Source organism: Topomyia yanbarensis, chromosome 1, assembly GCF_030247195.1.
Source record: "Topomyia yanbarensis strain Yona2022 chromosome 1, ASM3024719v1, whole genome shotgun sequence".
Taxonomy (NCBI): Eukaryota; Metazoa; Arthropoda; class Insecta; order Diptera; family Culicidae; genus Topomyia; species Topomyia yanbarensis.
This window is the reverse complement of record NC_080670.1, coordinates 16,396,497-16,417,784: the sequence shown is the minus strand read 5'-3', so window position 1 is coordinate 16,417,784 and position 21,288 is coordinate 16,396,497. Positions and strand designations below refer to the sequence as shown.

The 21,288-nt window shown below is 42.2% G+C and overlaps 1 protein-coding gene across 5 annotated transcripts in view; it reads right to left on the bottom strand.

Moving 5' to 3' along the window:
• Positions 1 to 21,288, bottom strand: part of LOC131676984 (ankyrin repeat and KH domain-containing protein mask) — a 115,138-nt gene that overhangs the window by 8,439 nt on the left and 85,411 nt on the right. For 2 of the 5 annotated variants that reach the window (XM_058956448.1, XM_058956453.1), the window contains exons 2-13: positions 13,966 to 14,101; positions 13,706 to 13,891; positions 10,231 to 10,297; positions 9,876 to 10,053; positions 9,479 to 9,778; positions 8,800 to 9,214; positions 7,276 to 8,741; positions 7,096 to 7,198; positions 1,570 to 1,698; positions 1,062 to 1,450; positions 198 to 999; positions 7 to 143 (exon numbers count right to left, since the gene is read on the bottom strand). In XM_058956448.1, coding sequence (XP_058812431.1) covers positions 7 to 143; positions 198 to 999; positions 1,062 to 1,450; positions 1,570 to 1,698; positions 7,096 to 7,198; positions 7,276 to 8,741; positions 8,800 to 9,214; positions 9,479 to 9,778; positions 9,876 to 10,053; positions 10,231 to 10,297; positions 13,706 to 13,891; positions 13,966 to 14,101 — 4,308 coding nt within the window. The remainder of the gene's footprint in view (positions 1 to 6; positions 144 to 197; positions 1,000 to 1,061; positions 1,451 to 1,569; positions 1,699 to 7,095; positions 7,199 to 7,275; positions 8,742 to 8,799; positions 9,215 to 9,478; positions 9,779 to 9,875; positions 10,054 to 10,230; positions 10,298 to 13,705; positions 13,892 to 13,965; positions 14,102 to 21,288) is intronic. The other 3 variants (XM_058956449.1, XM_058956450.1, XM_058956451.1) reach the window with 3 other exon arrangements.

The window sequence follows — 21,288 nt, the reverse complement described above, 5'->3', positions numbered from 1 at the left end:
ACTTACATTACTACCAGCCTTGTGCTGGATGATGTTGGAAACATGTTGATGCACCTGGACAAACTCCGGCGTTGGTAGTAGATCGGAACGGAAGTCGTGCATCACTTCGCAGAAAATACGGGACAGATCGGCTAGCTCGGCATCTGAAAAGTGGAATTTGCAGTGATGTATTGGAGCTGCTAGAACAGGGAGCTTACTGTTGGCTAATCCTTTACCACTGGGCGGTGGTGACGAGGGACCATCCGGATTGGAGCAGCTTAGTGGAGGCGTATCTGGGGGTGATTTCGGTGGATCGACCATGAAACGTTGAGCGATCTTTTGCAACATTTTCTGATTGCACAACGTGTTGAGGGCAAGCTGATTCAGTTGGTTCTCGTGTTCAGAACTGTGACCACTGCTGCTTCCTCCCAATGCACCTCCCACGCCGATTCCACTGACCGTTCCACCACTATTGTTGCTACTGGTCGTCGTTGTGGTGCTACTACTACCGCTTGAGCTGGAGCTGCTGCTGCTACTGCTACTTCCACTAGCACTGCTGCTGCTACTACCTGCGGAGCTACTTCCACCGCTCTGGCTGCTCGCAGCGCTACTGGTCGTAGTGCTTGTGGCATTCGCGGCGCCAGCCACCGACGAAGAATTGGTTAGTTCTAGTGTCTGCTGATCGAGCTGACTAATAAGATTATTCGTAGTTTGAATTACATTCGCTGGCACAGATGTGATCGTCCCGGCTGCGGCTGCTGCAGCACTGGTAATCACTGACAGACTGGACGTAGGAACCATGTTGTTGCTCGAAGGAATCGCTGCTAGTGTCGGTGGTGGTGGCTTGGTCTGTGAAAAGCTGGTACGGTTACCTGCGATCGCTGACTGTTGTTGTTGTTGCTGCTGTTTGGTTTGCGCACCGGAACTGCCAGCAACTGAACCCACGGGCGACTGAAGACTAAGGTTCGAAAGCGATTGCTGTAGGACCTGAACATTCTGCTCGGCGTTTGGAATCACAGACTGCATAAAGCAACAGATGATTGATATTAGAAAAAAATAGATAATATTAAACCACTTCTTACCAAGTTGTTATAAATTGACACCATTTGATTCTGCTGTAGAGCGGTCGGCGTATTAGGCCATACCGGTTGCTGCTGGCCAGCTGCCTGATGTTGCTGGGCTGCGACAGCTGCTGCTGCTGCTGCGGCAGCCGACTTGCGATTGTTTTTGGCATCCTTCTTCGAGACGGGTTTTACCTTCGGTCGATCACTGATGGCAGTACTCTGTGATACTTCCGATGGACCGGTCAGGTGTGTTCCGCTGCTGCCAGATGATGTTGCCACTGAACCGGATGGAACCGTATTCGTGTGTGCCGCAAGATGTAATGACGTCTGCTGTTGCGGTTGTTGCTGCTGCAGTGTCGTTGGCAATGATGTTGCAATAACTAGACCACTATCAGATGGTTTTCCTCCTGTAACAGGATCGATAGACGAAATTAGGTTTAAAAAAAATCTGGACTATTTGTGGGGGTCTTGTGGGATCTCAACTAATTTTTGTTTGGTAGGAGTAACAAGCAGCATGGAAACTTGCCTGGAATGATGGTGGCAAGACCGTTCGGGGCTTGCTGCTGGCCAGTACCGACCATCGGCATCGGCCCGAGCAATGGGGTCCCATTCGGGGTCGTGAAACTCATACCGCCGGCAGTGCCACATATCAAGCCTGTATTTGATCATTTTTTTTGCGTTTTCGTTTATTGTTTTGTATGAAAAATTGTATTTTCAACACATCGTTTTGAAATTTTGAATAAAGCGGAAGATAAGAACAGAAATATTTATATAGAGAGATCTCTGTTAGTGGAGACTCGGAAAAATGGAATTGAAAAAAAAGAACCCGAGCTAAAAAATATATATTTTTTTCAGAAATCAGTTTTATTTCAAAGAAATTAGAACCAATAATGTTCTTCGATAGATTGTAAAAAGATTCCTTAAACGAAGAATTTGTATCCCATACCTTCTTTATTTCTATTACACAAGGAAGCTTTCTTGACCCTCGAACGTTTTGTCATTCTTCAATGAATTCTGCTTCGAACAGAACTGCTTTGCATGTCTTCAACCCTTTACCGTGATACCCTTACCCTTGTCAAGATACATATCTTTTCTGAAGAGATCATCTGTCTATCTCTTGCGACTTAGAAGTTATTGGGTAATTTTTGGTAAAATTTGTAAGTTTTAAAAATTAGAGGTGTGCGCCGCGCCGCCGATTTAAAAAATATAGTCAGCGCGCCGGCGCGACGCCTGAAGTAAATTCGTAGAATTTACGTAACCCGTAGAAATGATAATTGAAAAGATGTTGTAAAAAAATGTTTATGGGTTCATCCAAATATAACGAGCTATAACTTCTTAAGCATTACAATAAGAGACTTCATGTATTCAAAAAAAAATATTCATGAAAGCATTCTTCATAATTTTTCCAAAGAAAAATAATTTAGTTGAAAAATCTCACTTATGGGAGGATTAATCACGAAAATCATAGCAGCATATTACAGCAATTTCTGATAAATAGTTCGGAAACACTATTGACGTAAACTCAGCCGTTTCCACGCTAACAACCAATCACCATTTAAAATAAATTATTTTTCAAAAATTGCAAACTAAATTAGAAAATACACGAGATAAGCCGTAGTTGTAATATAGAAAGTTGTCTATTTTGATAATTCAAACCGTTTTACGGAACATACCGTACTTGTCAGAATGATATTTGAAAGTTATAGTAATGAATTGGCTTTAAAGGGATCATCCACAAAAAAACCAGCAATAATGTTGAAAATAAAACTTGAAACAACTTTGCTGAAGACTTTGTGTCTTCAGCAAAGTTGTTGGCAAAAGCTTGCTCTATAACTTTGCCGACGATATAATTTTAATATAAGTACTATATATCGCACGTTTAGGGAGATTAATCATCAGAATAACAACAGCATATGAAAGGGCTTGTAATGTTCACAAATTCCTCCGAAGGCATCACTGACCCAAATCCAACGATTTAGGCGTAATTAATAAATCACATGATTTTGGTGAGAAAAATCACTGTGCGTAGTGTTTAATGTATATTTCAAATTATGCCAAACGCCAATTATGCCAAATGACCATTACGTGGAATGAACATTACGCCAAACGACCAGAGGCACCAAAGGTGACAAAAAGAACAGATTTTAGCAATGGTAAGCGAACCTTGGAATGACACAGGACCCTGAAGTTGTTAAATTGGCGTCATGTTTCGTCTCCTTCAAGATCGGACCGACGGTTTGAACCTTACGTCGATAACGATCGCACTTGATCCATCGTCATGGCCCGCAGTAATATGTTTCGCCAATTTGAGAAATATGCTGTACAAAAACTTCGGAAGCCTCTAGTGGTGAACATGAGCTTAGCGCCTGTAACAGCTTTAGCAGTAGCAACGCAGCATTAGACGAGTGCACGTACTCTTATGTGGATAGGCTACGATTCCTGTACAATATCCGCTGGAACGGAATTCTGGACAATGATGATGTCAACGTTACAGTTCAGACCTTTACCAATGTTTTGAGTTATACTATCGATCGTTATATACCTATAGAAAGCGGCCTTCATTCTTGGCACCCAGTGTGACAAACTACCGAGATGAGACGATTAAAACCGACTAAAAGAGCCGCTCTGCAGAAGTACTCCAACTTTGGGGGCTACGTGATGCGACAACATTACGTGCATGTTAACCAAGTGTATAACAAGACGGCTAAGCGGTGCCATGCCAATTACTTGCGAAACGTGCAACATAGGTTGAAGTCCGAACCTAAAACATTCTGGAAGTATGTAAACTAGCAAAGAAAGGAATCCGTGTTGCCTTAAACGATGGGCTATGGAGGGCGTATATACCTCATTTATACCGGTCCTTGAAATCTTATCAATATCGACAATAATATGATACAACCATCTTGAAGGCTTCAACCTCGGCAGGCCCAGATGGTATACTAACTACTATTCTTAAAAAAATGTTTTGTCGATGTATTTGAACCTTTTTATCAGGTGTTTCATTTGTCAAAACGTTCAACATCTACGAATCTTCTGTCGTTCACAACCTATGTGACAGATGCAATGTCTGACGTAATTCATACGGACCTTTCAGCTACTTTTGACAAGATTGATCACGCTATTACTGACGCAAAGTTGGATAAATTTGGCTTTAGTACTAATATTCTCCTTTGGATGTAATCGTATCTCAGTAATCGTCATCTGACAGTTAAGATAGGTGATTGTGGATCCGAAGCGCGCCGATATTTTGCAAGGCAGCCATCTCGGTCCATTGATTTTTCTCCTGCATTTCAACGACGTCAACTTTTGTTTAGAAATGGTGCAGAATGGTGCGAAATCAACCGGACGATTCTAAATCCTACGTTCTCAAGAATAAACGCCAATTCGATTCGAATACTGTCTAGCAGAATCCACGATTGACAAATTGAATTGTGTCAAAGATCTTGAAGTTTTCCATGACGAACAATTGGCGTTTAAGCGGCATATCAGCTATATTGTCGCAAAGACATCGCGCTGTTAGGGGCTCGTAATGAGAATCTTTAAGCATTTTTCAAATATTTACTGCTTGCGTAAAGGCATCACGCTTTTTAGGGTTCCTAATGAGAATATCTAGGCACTATTCAGATATTGACAGCTTGAAATCTTTACTGGCTCACTCGTTCTATCGACACTGGAATATTGTTCAATTGTGTGGAACCCTCATTATCTCAACGGTGCCCATCGAGTTGAGACAGCACAGCGAAGATTTATTCGGATTGCCCTTCGTCAATTACCTTGGAACAACCCTCACCAGCTGTCAAGCTACGGAAGTCATAGTATGCTGGACGCGATACATTACAGTTGCGGCGGGATCTATCCCTGGCTATGACGATTTTGGATATTTTGCACAATCAAATTGACTGCCCCGAACTCTTCACACGAATATATTCATCCGATTACCTCTTCGTCGGACTAACTATGGAGTTTACGGTTGCCCGTTATTGGTTTGTAGCGGACCTTCAACTGAATATTATCCGAGTTTGATTTTCACATTCCACGTTGCAGAATACAGCTTGACGTTTTAAATATATTAAGAAATTATCACACTGTGTCTGTTGATATAAAATGCAAATAAATAAATAAATCCTCGAGTCGAACAAACGGTAGTTGAACCGGATCGGAGGACGTTTCCACGCAAAGGTGTCAATTGAACATTTGCTAGGGTTTAGAAACATGCTTCTTAGATCACACCACATACTGAAGCTGTCCAGTTCACTGAAGCATCAGTTGAATCCAGTATCTGTTGAAATCCAGTGTCTGTAGCTTGATATTGAGGTCATTAAAATAGAGAAGAAATATTACTGGGTCGAGATGGCTTCTTTGCGGGATGCGTAGCGAGAAATGGTGCCTTAATACTGTCTTGGAATTGTCTTCCATCGAGATAAGAACAAAACCAGCGAGAAAGTTGTCCGTGAATACCGTGTTTATCTAGCTTGGCTACTGCGATATCATGGTTGATTATGTCGAAAGTCTTGGATAGAACCAGGCAAATAGCATCTGTTTGCAGTCCGTCGGCGGCGAATTCAGCGAATACATACGTTATGAATGAGAGCAGGTTGGTCGTTGTCGATCGTTGAGGCATGGAAACGTGGCGGTTGTCTATGATGTCGTGCTTACAGTGATTTTATTTCTTAAACAAACAGCTCAAATAGTTTGGATACGGTATTCGAGCACGAAATTTACCGATAATTATTGATGTTTGTTTTGTTTTCCTTTTTGTTCACTGGAAACATGTAGGCCGCTCTCCAGCAGAAAGGAAACATTCGAGTAGTGAAAGGTAGTATGAAGAGTCGTGGAAGTGGTTGAAGAAACCCACGAATGCCCTTTTTACAAAAATCGAGGGTACACCATCTGAAAAAGGGGACTAATTTTATCGTATTGGTTCTTAAGAACGGAGCGAAGACGCTGATGCTAATTTATACTATCGATTGTAGATCGCGTAATTGGTGACATACAGTGGCACTCTCCCTAATAGGGCCAAATAGGATCTTTACCCTAGAATACCTACAGAAAATCGGAGTGCACTAGGTGCACATTGTTTTGAAATTTAGGCGAAACCGTCTTAGACTCTCCAGGTAGTTGTTTAAATGTAGCCAATGACGCGACGGCCAGATGACCAAATACAATGTAATATCATTCTTTGCTAATAAATTTAATGCTCTATCCAGTAAAAAATAAATATCTTTTACGAAATACCGGAAGATCCTACAAGATTCAGAAAATTTCAATCAATTTTATCAATAATTACTACAAACTTCAAAGAAATTCTTTGAAACTCATTGCGGTGTATGGAAATTTAACAAATCTTCAAAGTTTCGGAATATCTTTCGAGCTTTAGGAATTTACTACCAAGTTCAAAGAAATTCTACGAGCTTCAGCGATATCCTACGAAGGCTAGGAAGTTTTAACATATTCAGAGAAATCCCACTAAAATTGGATATGTATACAAAATACTGAGAACAGCTTAAAATTCAAGGCAATAAATTTTACGAATTTAAGCAACATTCTAAAAATGTTTTGCTTCGACTTTTTTTTACATTTGGTTATGGTAGGAACTTTACTTTTCCCAAAATGAACTACAATAAAAATTCTTCCAGCTACAAACATACATATCTTGTTTTGCGGTACATATTTTTATGTACGTACCCGAGCTTTACCTTCACTCAAAAATACAATGGAAAAGAAATTAATCCACCCCTCTCAGACACAACAATGCACAATTCCCCCGCATATTCGACACCCAATTGGTCCAACAAAGCAAACATATGATTCTTTCAGTTTGCAGTGACGTTAGCTCAATTTACGCTGATTCCTGTTTTGAACTGGTAACTCAACTGTACGATAAAACATCGTATATAGTCAAAATATCACTTAAATTGATTGCGGACATACGACTGGTCGAAAACATCGCTCGAAGTCAAAGTTATCAATAGTTACATGTAAACGAGGGACAAAACCACTTGGTACCAAATCTTCAACAACAAATTACTAACAAAATAAACCCAACACTCACCTTGAGCTGGCGTAGTAATATCGATATAGGTTCCGGTGGGCGGCAACAGCGTCGGAGGCGGACCATTCGAGTCACAGATGAATTGAATGTTCGCTTTCTGCGACTGTGGTGGGCGAAACAAAAAAAAAATCCGATAGAAAATCAGTTGGAAAAATACTAGAAAATGAAAAACCATCTCACCTTCTGATACATTTCTCGCATCTGTCTCTGATACTGGATCTCGTAATCGGAACGCATTACCACACCCGCTCGCTGTTGCTGCGTGGCAGCACTGCTGCTATTACCCCCGCTACCGTTATCCTCGCCAATGGGTTCGCTGCGTACCTGCTGCGCTTCCGAGCTGGTAAGATTCGTTTCGAACGCCATTGGTTGCTGCTGTTGGGTTCCAGGAGCCGGTGCGGCCGGTTGTTGTTTCTTTCGAAGTAAACTACGCTGCTTATTGGCAGCAGGACCGACAGCTTGCTGTTGTGCTGTTGCTAAGTTGTTAAGGATAAGTTGTTGCTGCTGTTGTTGTTGGTGTTGTTGTTGTTGTTCGTATTGTTGTTGCTGCTGATGGGCAGCTGTTATAAGGGAGGAAGGGATTTGCTGGGAGAGGATTGCCTGTTGTTGTTGTTGCGGTTGGCCAGGAGCTCGCGAAAGACCATGAGCGAGACCGTGTTTGAAGCCCTGCATCTGAATCAGTCTCATTTGGGCGAGGATTGAGGGGTCAGCGGAAGCAATGTTTCCATCTAGGAAAACGTTTGGATTCGCCAACATCTGATTGTTGGCCAGAAGCTGTTGCTGCTGCTGTTGTTGTTGCTGTTGGTCAAGCCCATCCTTTGAGGGATGCTGCTGGAACATTTGCTTGTTAGAAACACGAAGGGATTCTGGAACAGGAACCAGTCCGGGTGGTGCGGCAAGAAGTTGCTGTTGTTGATTTTGGGTTATTATCAACTGTTGCTGCTGGGCGGCCTGTTGCTGTTGCTGCAATTGTTGCTGCGCCTGCTGAAGCTGAATTTGGCCATTGTTTAGGAGGTTTTGCTGAGCTGCTGTATTAGCGCTGATTAACGAATGCGGAAAATCCAGCAAAAGCTGTACCACTCCGATGTGTCCACCTTTGGCAGCTTCGATTAGCATCGTGCTGTTATCCTTAAGCTTATGAAAGGGATCAGCCACATTCTTCAATAGCAGTTCGACGATATTCTGATGACCACCAGCACAAGCCAGAGATAGCGGTGTATGGTCGTTGTTCGTCGTGTGTCGATTGACGTCCGCTCCCTTCTCGATGAGAAACTTGACAATACACCAGTGACCAGCACGACAAGCTTTCATCAGTGGTGTCCGACCTCCTTCGGATTCATGCTCCAGCTCAGCCCGGTAGTACAACAGAATATCCGCCACCTCAGTGTGACCGTTCTCGCAAGCGTACGTCAGTGCGGTGTCGCCCGTTTGAGTCTGCGCATGCACATCCGCCCGGTTCTCTAGAAGGAATCGCACCAGATCGATATGTCCTTCCTGGGCTGCCTCCATCAGCGGTGTAGACGCTCCGAGTTCGATGTCAGCGCCGTGCTTGATCAGATAATCGGCCACCTCCACAAATCCTCCACAACATGCAAGCGTTAGGGCAGTTTCTTGAGTTTCCTCCGTTTGAGCATTAATATTGGCACCTGGTTTGTGATAAACGCTGTAATAGATTCCAACTAGCACCGTGAAAACAGTACTTACCTTGTTGTAATAGTAATGCCACCATCTCCTCATGTCCCTCTCTCGCCGCTTCCATCAGTGGAGTGTAACCTTCGTCGTTGACCTCCTCGATGTTGGCACCACGCTCAATCAGCAGCATCGCTAGATCGACATGACCACCACAAGCCGCCAGGGTAAGAGGTGATTCAAACGAGTCCGTCGGCATGTTGACCTGGGCACCGGAGTCCAACAACAACCGAGCGACCTCCACGTGACCGTCCATCGACGCTTCCATCAGTGCTGTATGCATTTCATCAGTTTTATGCTCCTGATCAGCACCAGCCTCCAACAGATATCGAACCATGTCCAGGTGACCCTTGTAGCAGGCCAGCGTTAGCGCACTTTCTTTGAACTCGTTCGAGTGCGTATTAATGCCGGCACCGTGCTCCAGTAGGATCTGTTGATAGAAAAGAAGTATGTTAATACTTCCGATATATGCAGAGAGTTGTCCATCAAAGCGGTTGACATCAGATAAGATCAAAATAGAATCATGGCCCGAATTGAATGTTTCCTACATTTCCGATATTCTCAGAAATTCACAAGGAACCTCAATGAGTTAGCGGTTGAGCGAGGAAACGATTCAACTCGAAGGCTCCGGTCTCGGGTTTAATCATTTGTCAGCGCGCTAAACAGTTACCAATTTGTTAGAACCGGTTCGTACCTTAGCAACTCCCACGTGCCCAGCCGAGGCTGCCTCCATAAGGGGTGTGTGACCGTTCTCGTTGTGGTCCTCTACGTTGGCTCCATGATTAAGCAGTACCTTGACCGCTTCTTCGTGTCCTCCTGCGCAGGCATACATAAGCGGTGTGTTGCCAGTGGATGACTGAGCGTTCACGTCCGCACCGTGCTTCAGTAGTAGCCCGATGATTTCCACATGTCCGGCCGAAGCCGCCTCCATCAACGGGGTGCAGTCGTTTTTCTGACCTCGATCTTCCACCTGCGCTGACATTGCCAGTAGGACCTTTTTATCGAAATTAAAAACGGGAAAAAGATCAATCAATTCATCATTCAACTGTGGACCCTGTTTGTTGGATCGGTCGGGAAGGGGAGATTTTTACCTGTGCTAGCTCGTAGTAACCGGCCGAACAGGCCAGCGACAGCAACGAATCGCCATCGTCGGTGGCCTCATTCAGCGAGTTGCCCTCGCCCAGTAACCGCCGGACGGTGTTGACGTCGTTATCGGTACAGGCGGCGAGCAGCGAGCGCGAGAGCAAGCTGAAATTACGAAGAGCATTTCTGCGTGTTACAAAACAAAAAGCAAAATGGTGGTCGTGTCAATGAAAACGGATAATTTTTGGTTGTTCGGGGAAATAATCTTCACATCAATGGAAAATTTTGGTTTTCAAATCAAAATAATAGCAAGGAGTATTATAGAAGAAAAAGAAAGATAGGAAAGTTGCAGGCGATACTTACTTCTTGTCCCGTGGGCTACCGCCACCTTCGCTCGATCGCATGCGGGTGAGGGCTTGGGCTGCTTCATCTAGTGGAATAGAGAAGGAGAAAAGAGCAAATGTGAAAGGTTAAAATGTGGATCTGTACATTGAAAATGATTTAATCCCATAATCTTTTACTGTAACATCAATTGGGTGAGTCCATTCCATATCATTTGTCAGCTGTTTAATCTGTTCAATAGTCAGTCGTGGAATGAAAAGTCAAATACACAACAAGACAATTTACAGGGCTAGGCGACGGACTCTCTTGTCAACTATTCAATATAGCGTCGGAAAATGTGATAAGAAGAGTGAGGATTGACGCAAGCTGTACTATTTTCCGGAAGTCTGCTCCGCTATTTGGCTTCGCCAACGATGTTGATATTGTGACCCGTAAAGACGCGTTTCGTTGTGCTTTCGTCGAACCTCTTTCATTTACTCACGAGTTTTCCACAGTTATCTCACTTGATCCATAAAATAGCTCGCCCTATGCACTACCTAGCTCTTCTTTTGCTTTTGGTTTTCGTCTATTAGTTAGCCATTTAGCTCTCGTTCTAGTGAACCGTTTAGCCGCTGATTTCATGAGCCATTTAGCTCGTGTCTCCGTGAGTCATTCAGTCCTAGCTCAGATAGTCCCCGGTGGTGAACTTATCCTACTCCGACTGAGAATTCCTCGAAGGAAGAATTTCTCCTGACACCGATACTCGCTATCTTGAGCCATTTAGCTCCCAACTTTATCGAAATTTACTCGGATATTATCTGGTCTCGATCTAGTCCCCAACGACGGATCTAGTTTACACACGAGCTACCCGATAGGGTGTCAGGGTCGGTCCGGCGATTTCAGTGGAGCCTGGCGTCCGGTTGACTAGCGCTCCGATAATTCGAACCTGGCGCTGCGTCTCGTACTACTCTACTGGTCCCCTGTGGTGTATCTAGTTTACTCCGGCGGAGAGTTCCCGGCGGCGTGTTTTTTCCCGAATCGTGGCTTATCATTCAAAAACCATATGTTCCGGCGTCTCGTGCACGTTCACACACCCTTGGCAAACGGATGACGAATTATGTTCAAACCGATGCAGACGCTTCCGGAATAATCTATATCCGAACAAATACTGCGTCAAATAAAAGTTCACCTCGCCATGCTTCCTATGCATCCACATCAACACATTTGGGATGAGTTGGTGGGTCCACCTTCCTTCCTCCTAGTTGTTCCATTTTTGCTGTCACTTAGCCAATGGGTAGGCTCCGACCAATCTCCTTGCATTTCGTGTATTTCTCCTTGCCAATACGTTAGTTGTCCTCGCAGCCTTCTCGCATACATGGTCGTGTGCGCCATGATGTCCGAAACTATGAATTGTGTTAATAAATCTTGGACTTTACGACGTGCCTCTGCGTCCTAACACACACCCTTCGGACAGTATAACCTTGAAAGTTTTGACACGGAGGCGCCGTGACCCTAATCGACCTCTGCCCCATGTTCGTCTCATAGACCAGTACTCAACTTTGAATGTAACTTTTCAGAACCTTGCACAAATTGTCCGGGACACGCATTCTGTGCAGCACTACGGAGATAGTCACTCAGCTGGCGCTTTTGAAGGCGTTCTTCACGTCGTTTGTTACCACGGCGAAGCTGCGATTACCCCTTCTCCTTAGCTTCAAACTTCTGCGCAATCGCGATGGCTGTACGGATGGCGTCCATCGTCAGGATCACTTTCCAGAATCCGAACTGCCCCTGGAATAAACCGTTCTCACTTTCAGCGTAGCTCGTCGGCCTGTTGATGATGACCCTTTTCAGAACATTACCAAGAATATGCATTTCCAAGAATATAGGCCAATACGATACTGAATCTCCTGATGGCTTCCCTAGTTTTTGGTAACAACACCAGCTTCTGGATCTTCTATCTATCCGGGATACCGGAGAATGGTGGATACATACATCCAACTGAAGAAAGAAACATGACGTCTCCCACCGAAAATGCTGATTGATGGCGACGATATCTACATCCTCGATGAGTATCTGGGGCTCACTGGTGACTAGCAGAGAAGTTCAGAGACGTAGTCCGACAGGTATCTTATTTGGGCTCTGAAAACCCATTCGCTCGAACAAAGTTCGATACTGTACGAAGTTAACCATTTACAAAATTTAGAGTTGATTAGATCGATAATCCCTCACGTCGACGAAACCGGGACTGTGCTGGCGAAGAACTAGTAATTTTGAGTGCAAAGTGCTGTGAACGACGAATGTAGTTAGAATGAAAGACGTCAACCTGATATAGTTTTGGAAATTTACCCGACAGGTACAAGGGGAAGAGGTAATCAGCGATCAAGCTAAAGGCGATCTAGGAGACTTCGTGATTTACGTGGCTGACGACAAACAGCCATGGACCCTGTGGACTAGAGGCAACTTCCTGTACCAAAAAGGAGCCGTGATGGTGGAATGGTAAAGAGTCTTTGAAATCAGTCAAAGGGAAAATTCTTCCCTGTTAGATCTAGACGGAATTGTGCACATGTCTCCGGTATAAAAGATTGTATATTTTAAACCGGTCTAGAAAACCTTGCCTGTGCTTACCTCATTGCTTTTTGCCCGTAAATTTTTAATAGTCCGCTATATTTCCAAACAAGCTTCATGCAATTGATCCTCACGACATAGTTTGGTAACAAAGATTTGGTTGATCCACCCAAATGAAATACCAAGAAGCGCATCCAAATAAACAAGGCGGTTCGATATGCGAGGAAATATGGTGAGAAACTCTTACGAAGCTTATAGGATGTGCCATGAATCAAGTTTTAACGATATTGGTTGTATTTTCTTTCATCCACAAGTCTATGTATACGGTAGACTTTCAATGAATCCTACTCTTTCAAAACCCTTTCGACGTCACTTTAACTAGATCATACGTTGGTGAAGTAGGCGCTGCTATTATTAGTTAGACAACAATCACGACTAAAAATGTGGCGAACAACAAATCAACAAGAGTACCAAAATTCTGCATAGTCCATTGCTGATTCCTGACCAAGATTTGGGTTTCTTTCAGAAGATGATGGTGGATCACTACTTCAACACCACTACGCAAATGGATTTCTCAAGGGAGAAAACACTTGCTATGCAATACCCATTCCACGTTTCTAATCAGGTGGGTCGTCCTCTCGTGCCGCTTTAGAGACTGTGCCTCTAATCCCTTGATACAAATTTCTACCAGGCAAAGGAGTTCATCTCTCGTAACCCACACATAACAATGCGAGCCGTGGATGTCATCTGTCGCTAATCAAAATGCTATCATCCAGAGCGCTTCCGACGCAACAACAGTACCCACATCCGACTCCTCCTGGTTCCTCGAAGAGACCTACCATCTTTAGTCCAGTGAACTACATATCAGGAAACGGTGTGCCTCCCGGCAGTCCGTGTTCTTCACCGCAAACTAAACACTTCCATGTAGAAGAAATAAAATCATCTCTCTTACCTGCTGCTTCCAGCAGGGCTTCGAGGCGGGCTTTCTTATCGTGTGAACCACTCCCGCCGCCTCCACCACCGCCGGTGCCGCTGCCACCACCGCTACCACTGTCATGATCGATATCGTCGTCGTTCTCCAGCAGAAATTTACCCGTCACGACAGTACTGTGAATATCGCCGTCGTCCTCTTCGTCATCTGCGCCAAATTCGAGAAACAAAAAAATCAGCATCAGTTAAGAATGAAGAGGCAAATTTCGTGTTGTGGTTTACCTTCCGAATCCTCATTATCGTCGGCATCGTTGTCGCAACTGTCCGACTCATCCATGTCGACTTCGTTCTCGCAACTGTCCGAGCACTCCGTCTCCGGTATTTCGATTGACTGCTGATCTAGGGGAAATGAGTCGACCTGAAATGGGGATCAAATTGGGAAAAAATTGAATTAAATTGTAGTTAAATTTCAGAGAACCAAATGCGCATTAAAAATATTTGTATTAAGAAGTGACATACAATGGAAAACAGATTCATTTACGAACTGTCAAACTCAGATTTCGTACTATGCACTATTTCTCCTCAGTGGAGAAAAATTTAGGTAAACACTATTTTTTCACCACTAAAGAGAAAATTGTTTTAGATCACATTTGCGCGTTAAGGGCACAGCACCTATAACTAGATTAGTTATGAAATTTACGTTTCGTTTTCGTCTCATCAGGATCCGACATTAACTTAGCGATAGAACTAAGCTGGTGCCGCATTGCCGCTAGCTTCAAAAACGAAAACACTTCGTGTTTTTGAGCAAAGCCCTAGTCCTGCGTGATGTCCCGTAAGAAAAGGATTTCTGATAAGAATCCGGCACTAAGTTAGTGTCGGATTCTGATGAGACGAAGTCGAAACGCAAATTCCACAACTAATATAACTCCGGAATCGTGTTTGCGTACGTGAGAAAACAATGTTATCTAAAGCCGATAGTACACTGTTTGTCTATTTGTCAGCATTCAGTGGAATCGGTGGATATTTCATCAAACTGCAACTTGCTGGATATTCGACAAAGGTTTATTAATTTTTCCTTTTTGCCAAATATTTGACCTAATTTACAAGCGACTTAAGTCATTCAAAATAATGAAGTTGAAATAGGTCCTCGGTTTAAGAATCTTCCTGTTTGGAATTGAATAATGCCGGATGGCTGCGAAAGAGCAGCGAACTGTTAGTTTAGTCAGTTTTATGCAATTGTTGTCATCGAAAGAGTCCCCAGGCTTGTCAAAATAACATTTAGAAATGGAACATAAAAAGTAAAAATTTAAGTCCAAGCTAGAATTCATAAAAGGAGTAACCGACAACATATACCACGTGATAGGCGCAAGTCTGTGCACATGGATGCTGGTTTTTACTGGAGTGGGGGGGGAAAGATTGCTGGTACAGAGCATATCCCGTTGTCCTAGCAAACTTATCAAAATGCAGTCAAGCAGATCGACATGATGAAGACCCATCCATGAAGCAATAAAACACAGAAATGCAAATTGACGCCACTCCCCTTTTTCTGCATTCGCTAAAATAAGCTCGTCTATCGAGTTCGGCTGACGGAACTATATCGAGGAAAGTTATAAAACAAAATTTACGACTTTATTTCCCCATTCTTCGATGGCTTCGAGTTTACGATGCTGGTGGGAAACCTTTTTAGAATGCTATATTACTGCACTTCTAGATGGTACAGGTGCCCACATTTTTTCTATGAGTGAATAAGTTGAATGTAGACACCTGTACTGCTGCCTCTCTCCGATCGCCCTGCATTTTGTTCATTTCCAACCAGGAAGATTGTGAAGGCAGGGATAGGTTCCTTAAGAAATATTGACTTTTTAGGCGAATTAACAATGGCAATAATTTTGAGCGGCAGAATAAGAATACAGGGATCGTCCGTTTTTATCAGCCCATTATAGGACTAAAAATTAAAATTTGGAATGTTCTATATTGATAAAAAAAGATTTCGACTATGATGGAGATGTTCCGGGTCTATATTTCGGCTTAGCAGTCTGCGAGGGCTTATCAGAACGAAAAACCTTTTTCTATATTCGACGTTTCGATACGGGTTAGCATCATCTTCAGGGGATATATTTGTTTTATTTCTTCAAATATATTATCCCCTGAAGATGATGTTTACCCGTATCGAAACGTTGGATAAAAAACGTTTCTCGTTCAAAATGGACCCTGCAGAATGCTAAGCCGAAATATAGACTCGAAATATCCTTCTATAGTCCGCAGAAATTTCCTCCGTTCGTTCAGTATAAATTCTTTCTTATTATAAAGTATTGATTTTTCGTAAGAGGCCTTCCAGTATAGAATAAACTTTTTTTTATTGGAGCATATTTTGCAGCTCTAAGACAAGAAAAATATGCTCAAGAAAAGATTGATTCGAATGTGGATTGGCTAGAGATCCTCAGACGAATATTCATGTGATGCTGACAAAATCGGGTCAAAACGCCAATCAAATTGGGCAGCGGCAGAAAATAATTTTTGTTTACGATAGCATCATTTATTAAATGGCAACATATCCTTACTTGGAAACAAGTGAGCTTAAAGGAGTCGTGGATCTTTTATATATTTACAGAAAAATATAAAAATAAAAATTGTATTTTAATGTGCCAGTGGAGATTCCTTTCCTAGGTGACACCTAACATACCCCCCCTGACAACGCCTGAGAATCATTCACTCTGCACCGTCGATCGGCCATTTTCGCTCGTAGTATCATCGCAGCTGCTGTCTTGAAGATCACGCCGATTGTTTTGTTATGCTTCGTTTTGCTGACTATGGTCGAGAAGCTTACCTCGTGTAATTTGACGTCGACTTGGAGCACTGAACTGCACCAGTACCACATTGCGAACATGATGAAGTTGAACGAGTCCAACATCATATCTGGTAATGCACATTTTCTCCTTTAACAAGCGGTCCACTTCCAGGAAAAAGGCTGGTGAAATGCACAAGTTTTGAAGTCAACGAAATAATACAAATCGAAAATGACTGAGTGCCAATAAGCGCGAGATTGAATATTCGGATTGTCATAGTATAGAGAAAGAAGCTACTTTTGCTACTCGTTTTCGTAGAATAGCAATAGAATGGGCCTTGCCCTCGTCATATTCTTTGCGTTATTTTTTGACGTAGGACTACGTCTTTGTTTTCGATATGGGGGTGCACTCTGCAAATTCTACAAAAATGGTATGTAACGAAAAGTGGTACAATTTTAAACGCATATAATTCAGCCATCTCACGATAAATTTTCAATTTTTTTGCACAAATCGCCCCGAAATACTTCTAAGAATAGATTCCAATAGATAAACCCAAAGATTTTTGATATCATAGCATTAAAAAATTAAATAGTATACAACCTTGTCAAAATATCGCGCATTAACACACAGAAGATAGCGCTTCCCAAGCCCTGTACGACGGATTGGTGTACCTAGCGCGCAACGCTTCTATGAATGACGTCATCATCGACTATTTAAAGAACGGACTTGGCCAGACACGCTCAGTTCCCTGTTGAACGGCTGGCGAAGCAGATCGCTGCGCTGTGTTTTTTTACAGCCAGTGTAGCTGAGTTAGAAATCCGTTACACTGGCTGTGGAGATACGCTACCCTGTGCCGTCCAACAGGCGACCGCTCCAACTGCTTCCTAAATGCCGCTGTAATGTTGCCAGTAAATTTTTGGTTTAACTAGCACATGTATTTGCTATTTGCGCTTGAAATTAAGTAATGTAGTGGTAGTAATAAGCTTCCCATTTTGGTTTAAACGCAAGGACAGTTTTTAAAACAGGATTTGATTAATTAGTTTAGCTCATCTAAGCAATTTTATCAATTCTGTAATTTAAAAGGAATTTTACGGAACTTGGTGAATTTGGCCCCACTTGCAACTGGTATAATCAACCTGCACAAAGTGTTGCATAACGCAGGGCTGTTTTTTGGAACCAAATCATTCAGCCCTTCGCTATGCAAAATCACGATATTATGACAGATGGGCTAAGCGCAACCGTTCCTTTCAATCGGGAATTTTGGTGAAACGCGCTAATAGTGTCGTGGTGGTACTAGTTGTCTCTTTCGCTCTACCCATCATCATCAGCGTTGACTCATTTTGCATTGTACGCTTGGGTTCAATGTTTGGGGCGAATGTGTTGGTAGGTAGGGGAACTGGCGGTAAAATGAACACGTTAAGCAAAGTCATTATTTTCTAACTAATAAGTGAATGAGATATTACAATCACCTTATGTTTCTTGTTAGACATGTTTTGTACAAATCTGGTAAAAATACTTCGTCATAAACACATTTTTTCAAACATGATTCTTGATTTCTAAACATGTCTAAAAATGAGACATGTTTATAGCGAGTGAGTAAATTGAACATGTGGCGGTGGTAAAATGAACAGCTTCTGGTGACTTGCAAAATGTCCTGTATGTATGCAATGCGCAGCGTTGGAAAGCGTTTTTTCGATCAATGCTAATATCCCAACAAATCATGAGCTTTGCATACACACAGGACATTTTGCAGGCAAACAAAAATGTCACGGAAGAATTGAATTTTCATGACGTAATATTAACCATTTTACAATCCTGTGGCATATAAGCACATCTGCAAACTAAGGGTTATCCAAGGGTGTTTGAACTTTTAGGATCTGTTTGAGAGCAACTAGAAAGCTTGGTCTATACATGAGATGTGATTATATTGTCTAAAATTTGATTTTTCCTCACCGGTCCGGGTGTTTTTTCCCACACACTAAGTACTAAGAAAATAAATATTTTGCATTAAGTAGTATAGTCCTACGTCTACAGTTCGTGCAACCCCATAGGGCTGCCCCTTGTAGTTTTTTCAATAACGAATGAGGCAGTGGCAGAAATCGCATATTCCGAGAAATCAATTGCGGCGAAGCGGTGGTTATTGAAGGCTCAAAGCTCGACGACGCTCGAAACTTCACCACTTCGATTCTGTTTTAATTTATATCGCAGAGTTAGACAATATTCGGTGTAACATCGGTAGAGCATTACTTTATTGTTACAGATAACCCAAGTTCTATGCAGGCCTTCCGTTCGATGGAGTATGGAAAGCAGTCCATTATTTCTTGGGGAAATAAGGGAATGTATGAGTGAAAAATCATAACAATCTATCTTAGTTTGAGTCTTTTTGCATTTTTTCATGCCGGATAATAAGGTAATTGATTTAGATAATGTGACACGAAGGTGATATTTACGAAAGACCTTAATTAGGCTTCAATGAAATTTTCCGATATTTCCCCATCAGAAAGTCGGTAAATCAAATGGAACAAATGAAACTGAAGAGAAGGCTTTCCATTATCTGTTTCAAAGGTATCGATGAACCCTTGATTCAATGAATTCTGGAACTAAGAGTTCGACGATACTTTTGAGCTATTGGCATGTAATCAACTTCTAAAGCCGAAAATTGTGGGACGGGTTATACAGACTAGGAGTGCTCCTTTTTCAATTGCTTTGCGAGCAAATCCGAGCTAAACCGGCACAGTACTTATAAATTTCTTACAGCTTTGTTATTGCTAATTACCTGACGCGAAAACCAAATAACTATTCCTTTTTGCGATCATTATTTATATAAGATGATCGTTTTCCTGATGGCGCTAATAATTATGCCTTCAGGGTGAAATTTCTCAAAATAGATAATTCCATTCGACTTATTAAATGATCTTATTCCATTGCATCCTTAATTCCAATGGTGATGGACTATAATAGTTGTGGTTTAAATCTGCAGCTACAAATTTCTTGCCAGATCGAGAATTTCGGAGAATATTTATCAGCGACAAATAACAAATTCGCACCTTCTTCTTACGCTTGCGTAATACGCACACGTTATTCGGGTTGACTCACGATTACGGCGAAATTAGAACTGATCATGGGTTTTCGATGCGATCAAGATCGTCTTTTTAAGTGATGTTATACCAAATGATCTAGATCTCCTATAAAAACTTTCTTGCAGGATTTTTGCTTCTACACCATTGAACCCATAGTTTCAGTCGTGGCGGACAATAATTGAGGGTTTTTGTCTGTAGCTACACATTGCTTGCCAGATCATAAACTTCAGAGGATACTTATCAGCGAAAATTAAATTCGCCGAGTGCACCTTCTTGTTTTTTTCGCGTATTACGGACACGGGTTACTTCATGATTGTAGCGAAATAAGAACTGATCACGGATTTCGATGTGATCAAGATCATTTTTGTTCTCATCTTTCAATTTTCGGCAATCGTAATTTTCCTCAGGTTATTTTAAAATCGGAAAATAGGCATTTTCCCCATGTATTTCTCTCCCTTTGGGCTTGCTTCTTTCGCAGAATTTCTGGTTATTCGTTACGCGATCTAGTTTTTGTAGACACCCTTCTATCACGTAAACATAGGTTTCAGTTTATAAAGTGTGCTTGGCAGCGCACTTTATACACTTTATACGTTAAACCAACGTTAAACAGTCCTCTTATTTTCACATTCTTCCTAAAAGTGACTCAAACAAAAGAGGAATCAAACCTTGAACGTGTTGGCATGAATGTCTATACAACATGAATACGAATTTAAGCTGGTACGTTTCATTTTATGAAAAGCACTCAAATCCTAAATCCCCATCAAAAATCGCTAACTAGATACCTATTCGGGTTATGCGGCATAAACTCTAACGACTTGTGAATAGGTCCTATAACGTGGCTAAAGAAGCGGGTAAATATACACATTTCGATCGCAACCACCGACGACGTCGTCGATTATGATTATCGAAAAATCGATTGTCGTCGCGGGAAGTCTTGCTCCCGTTTGCCTAGTTTGATTGGCTAATGGTGCGTGCCTTAGTCAGTTTAGAAAAGTAATAGGAATACCAAGGCTCCCGGCATAGGGAGTTTCAAGTTCAGCTTTATGCGTGATTAGCATAGACAGCATCGCTGGTGATGTGGTAAAGTGGGTGGAGAGGTCATGCATCCGCCGTACCGGACGTCCTTGTTGTTATTTGTTCGTATGGTTCATTTACTTACGAAGTGGTAAGCCACGGACTTTGGTCGGTGGTGAGCGAAAACAAGTGTTTACTATGGAAATTAGTTATTGGATTAGAATTTATTAATGTTCCTACCAGTACTGGGCTTGTTTGGGGTTACTGAGAAGTTTGGTTTTTCGACGATGTTGGAATTGTTATATCTCATTCTTAACCGTGGAAAAATAACTCATTATCGATCGAGCCTAGATATTGCAAAACGCTAGGACTCTACAACTCGTTATATTTGATTACCAAGTTTTTTGAGTTGATCGATCACACCTGATATACAGTGATGACCCGTTTTTATCAGCCCCTTGATGAATTTTAGACTGACAAAACGGAGACATTTACAAAATCAAGACAAATTTTTTTTCTTTCTTTGTAATAAACCGAAGCTTTTAAATATTTTTCTCTGGTCCCTAGACATCGCCCAATAACTCTTTCTGAATATTTAGTTTGAATTTCCTTTAACGGGGTCTTGCATCTCAAAGATAAGAAAAATATGCTTATGAGCCAGTCAAACGGATTTTCATAAGGCTGACAAAATCGTTGGCTGATGAAATCGGTTCTTCGCCGTACTC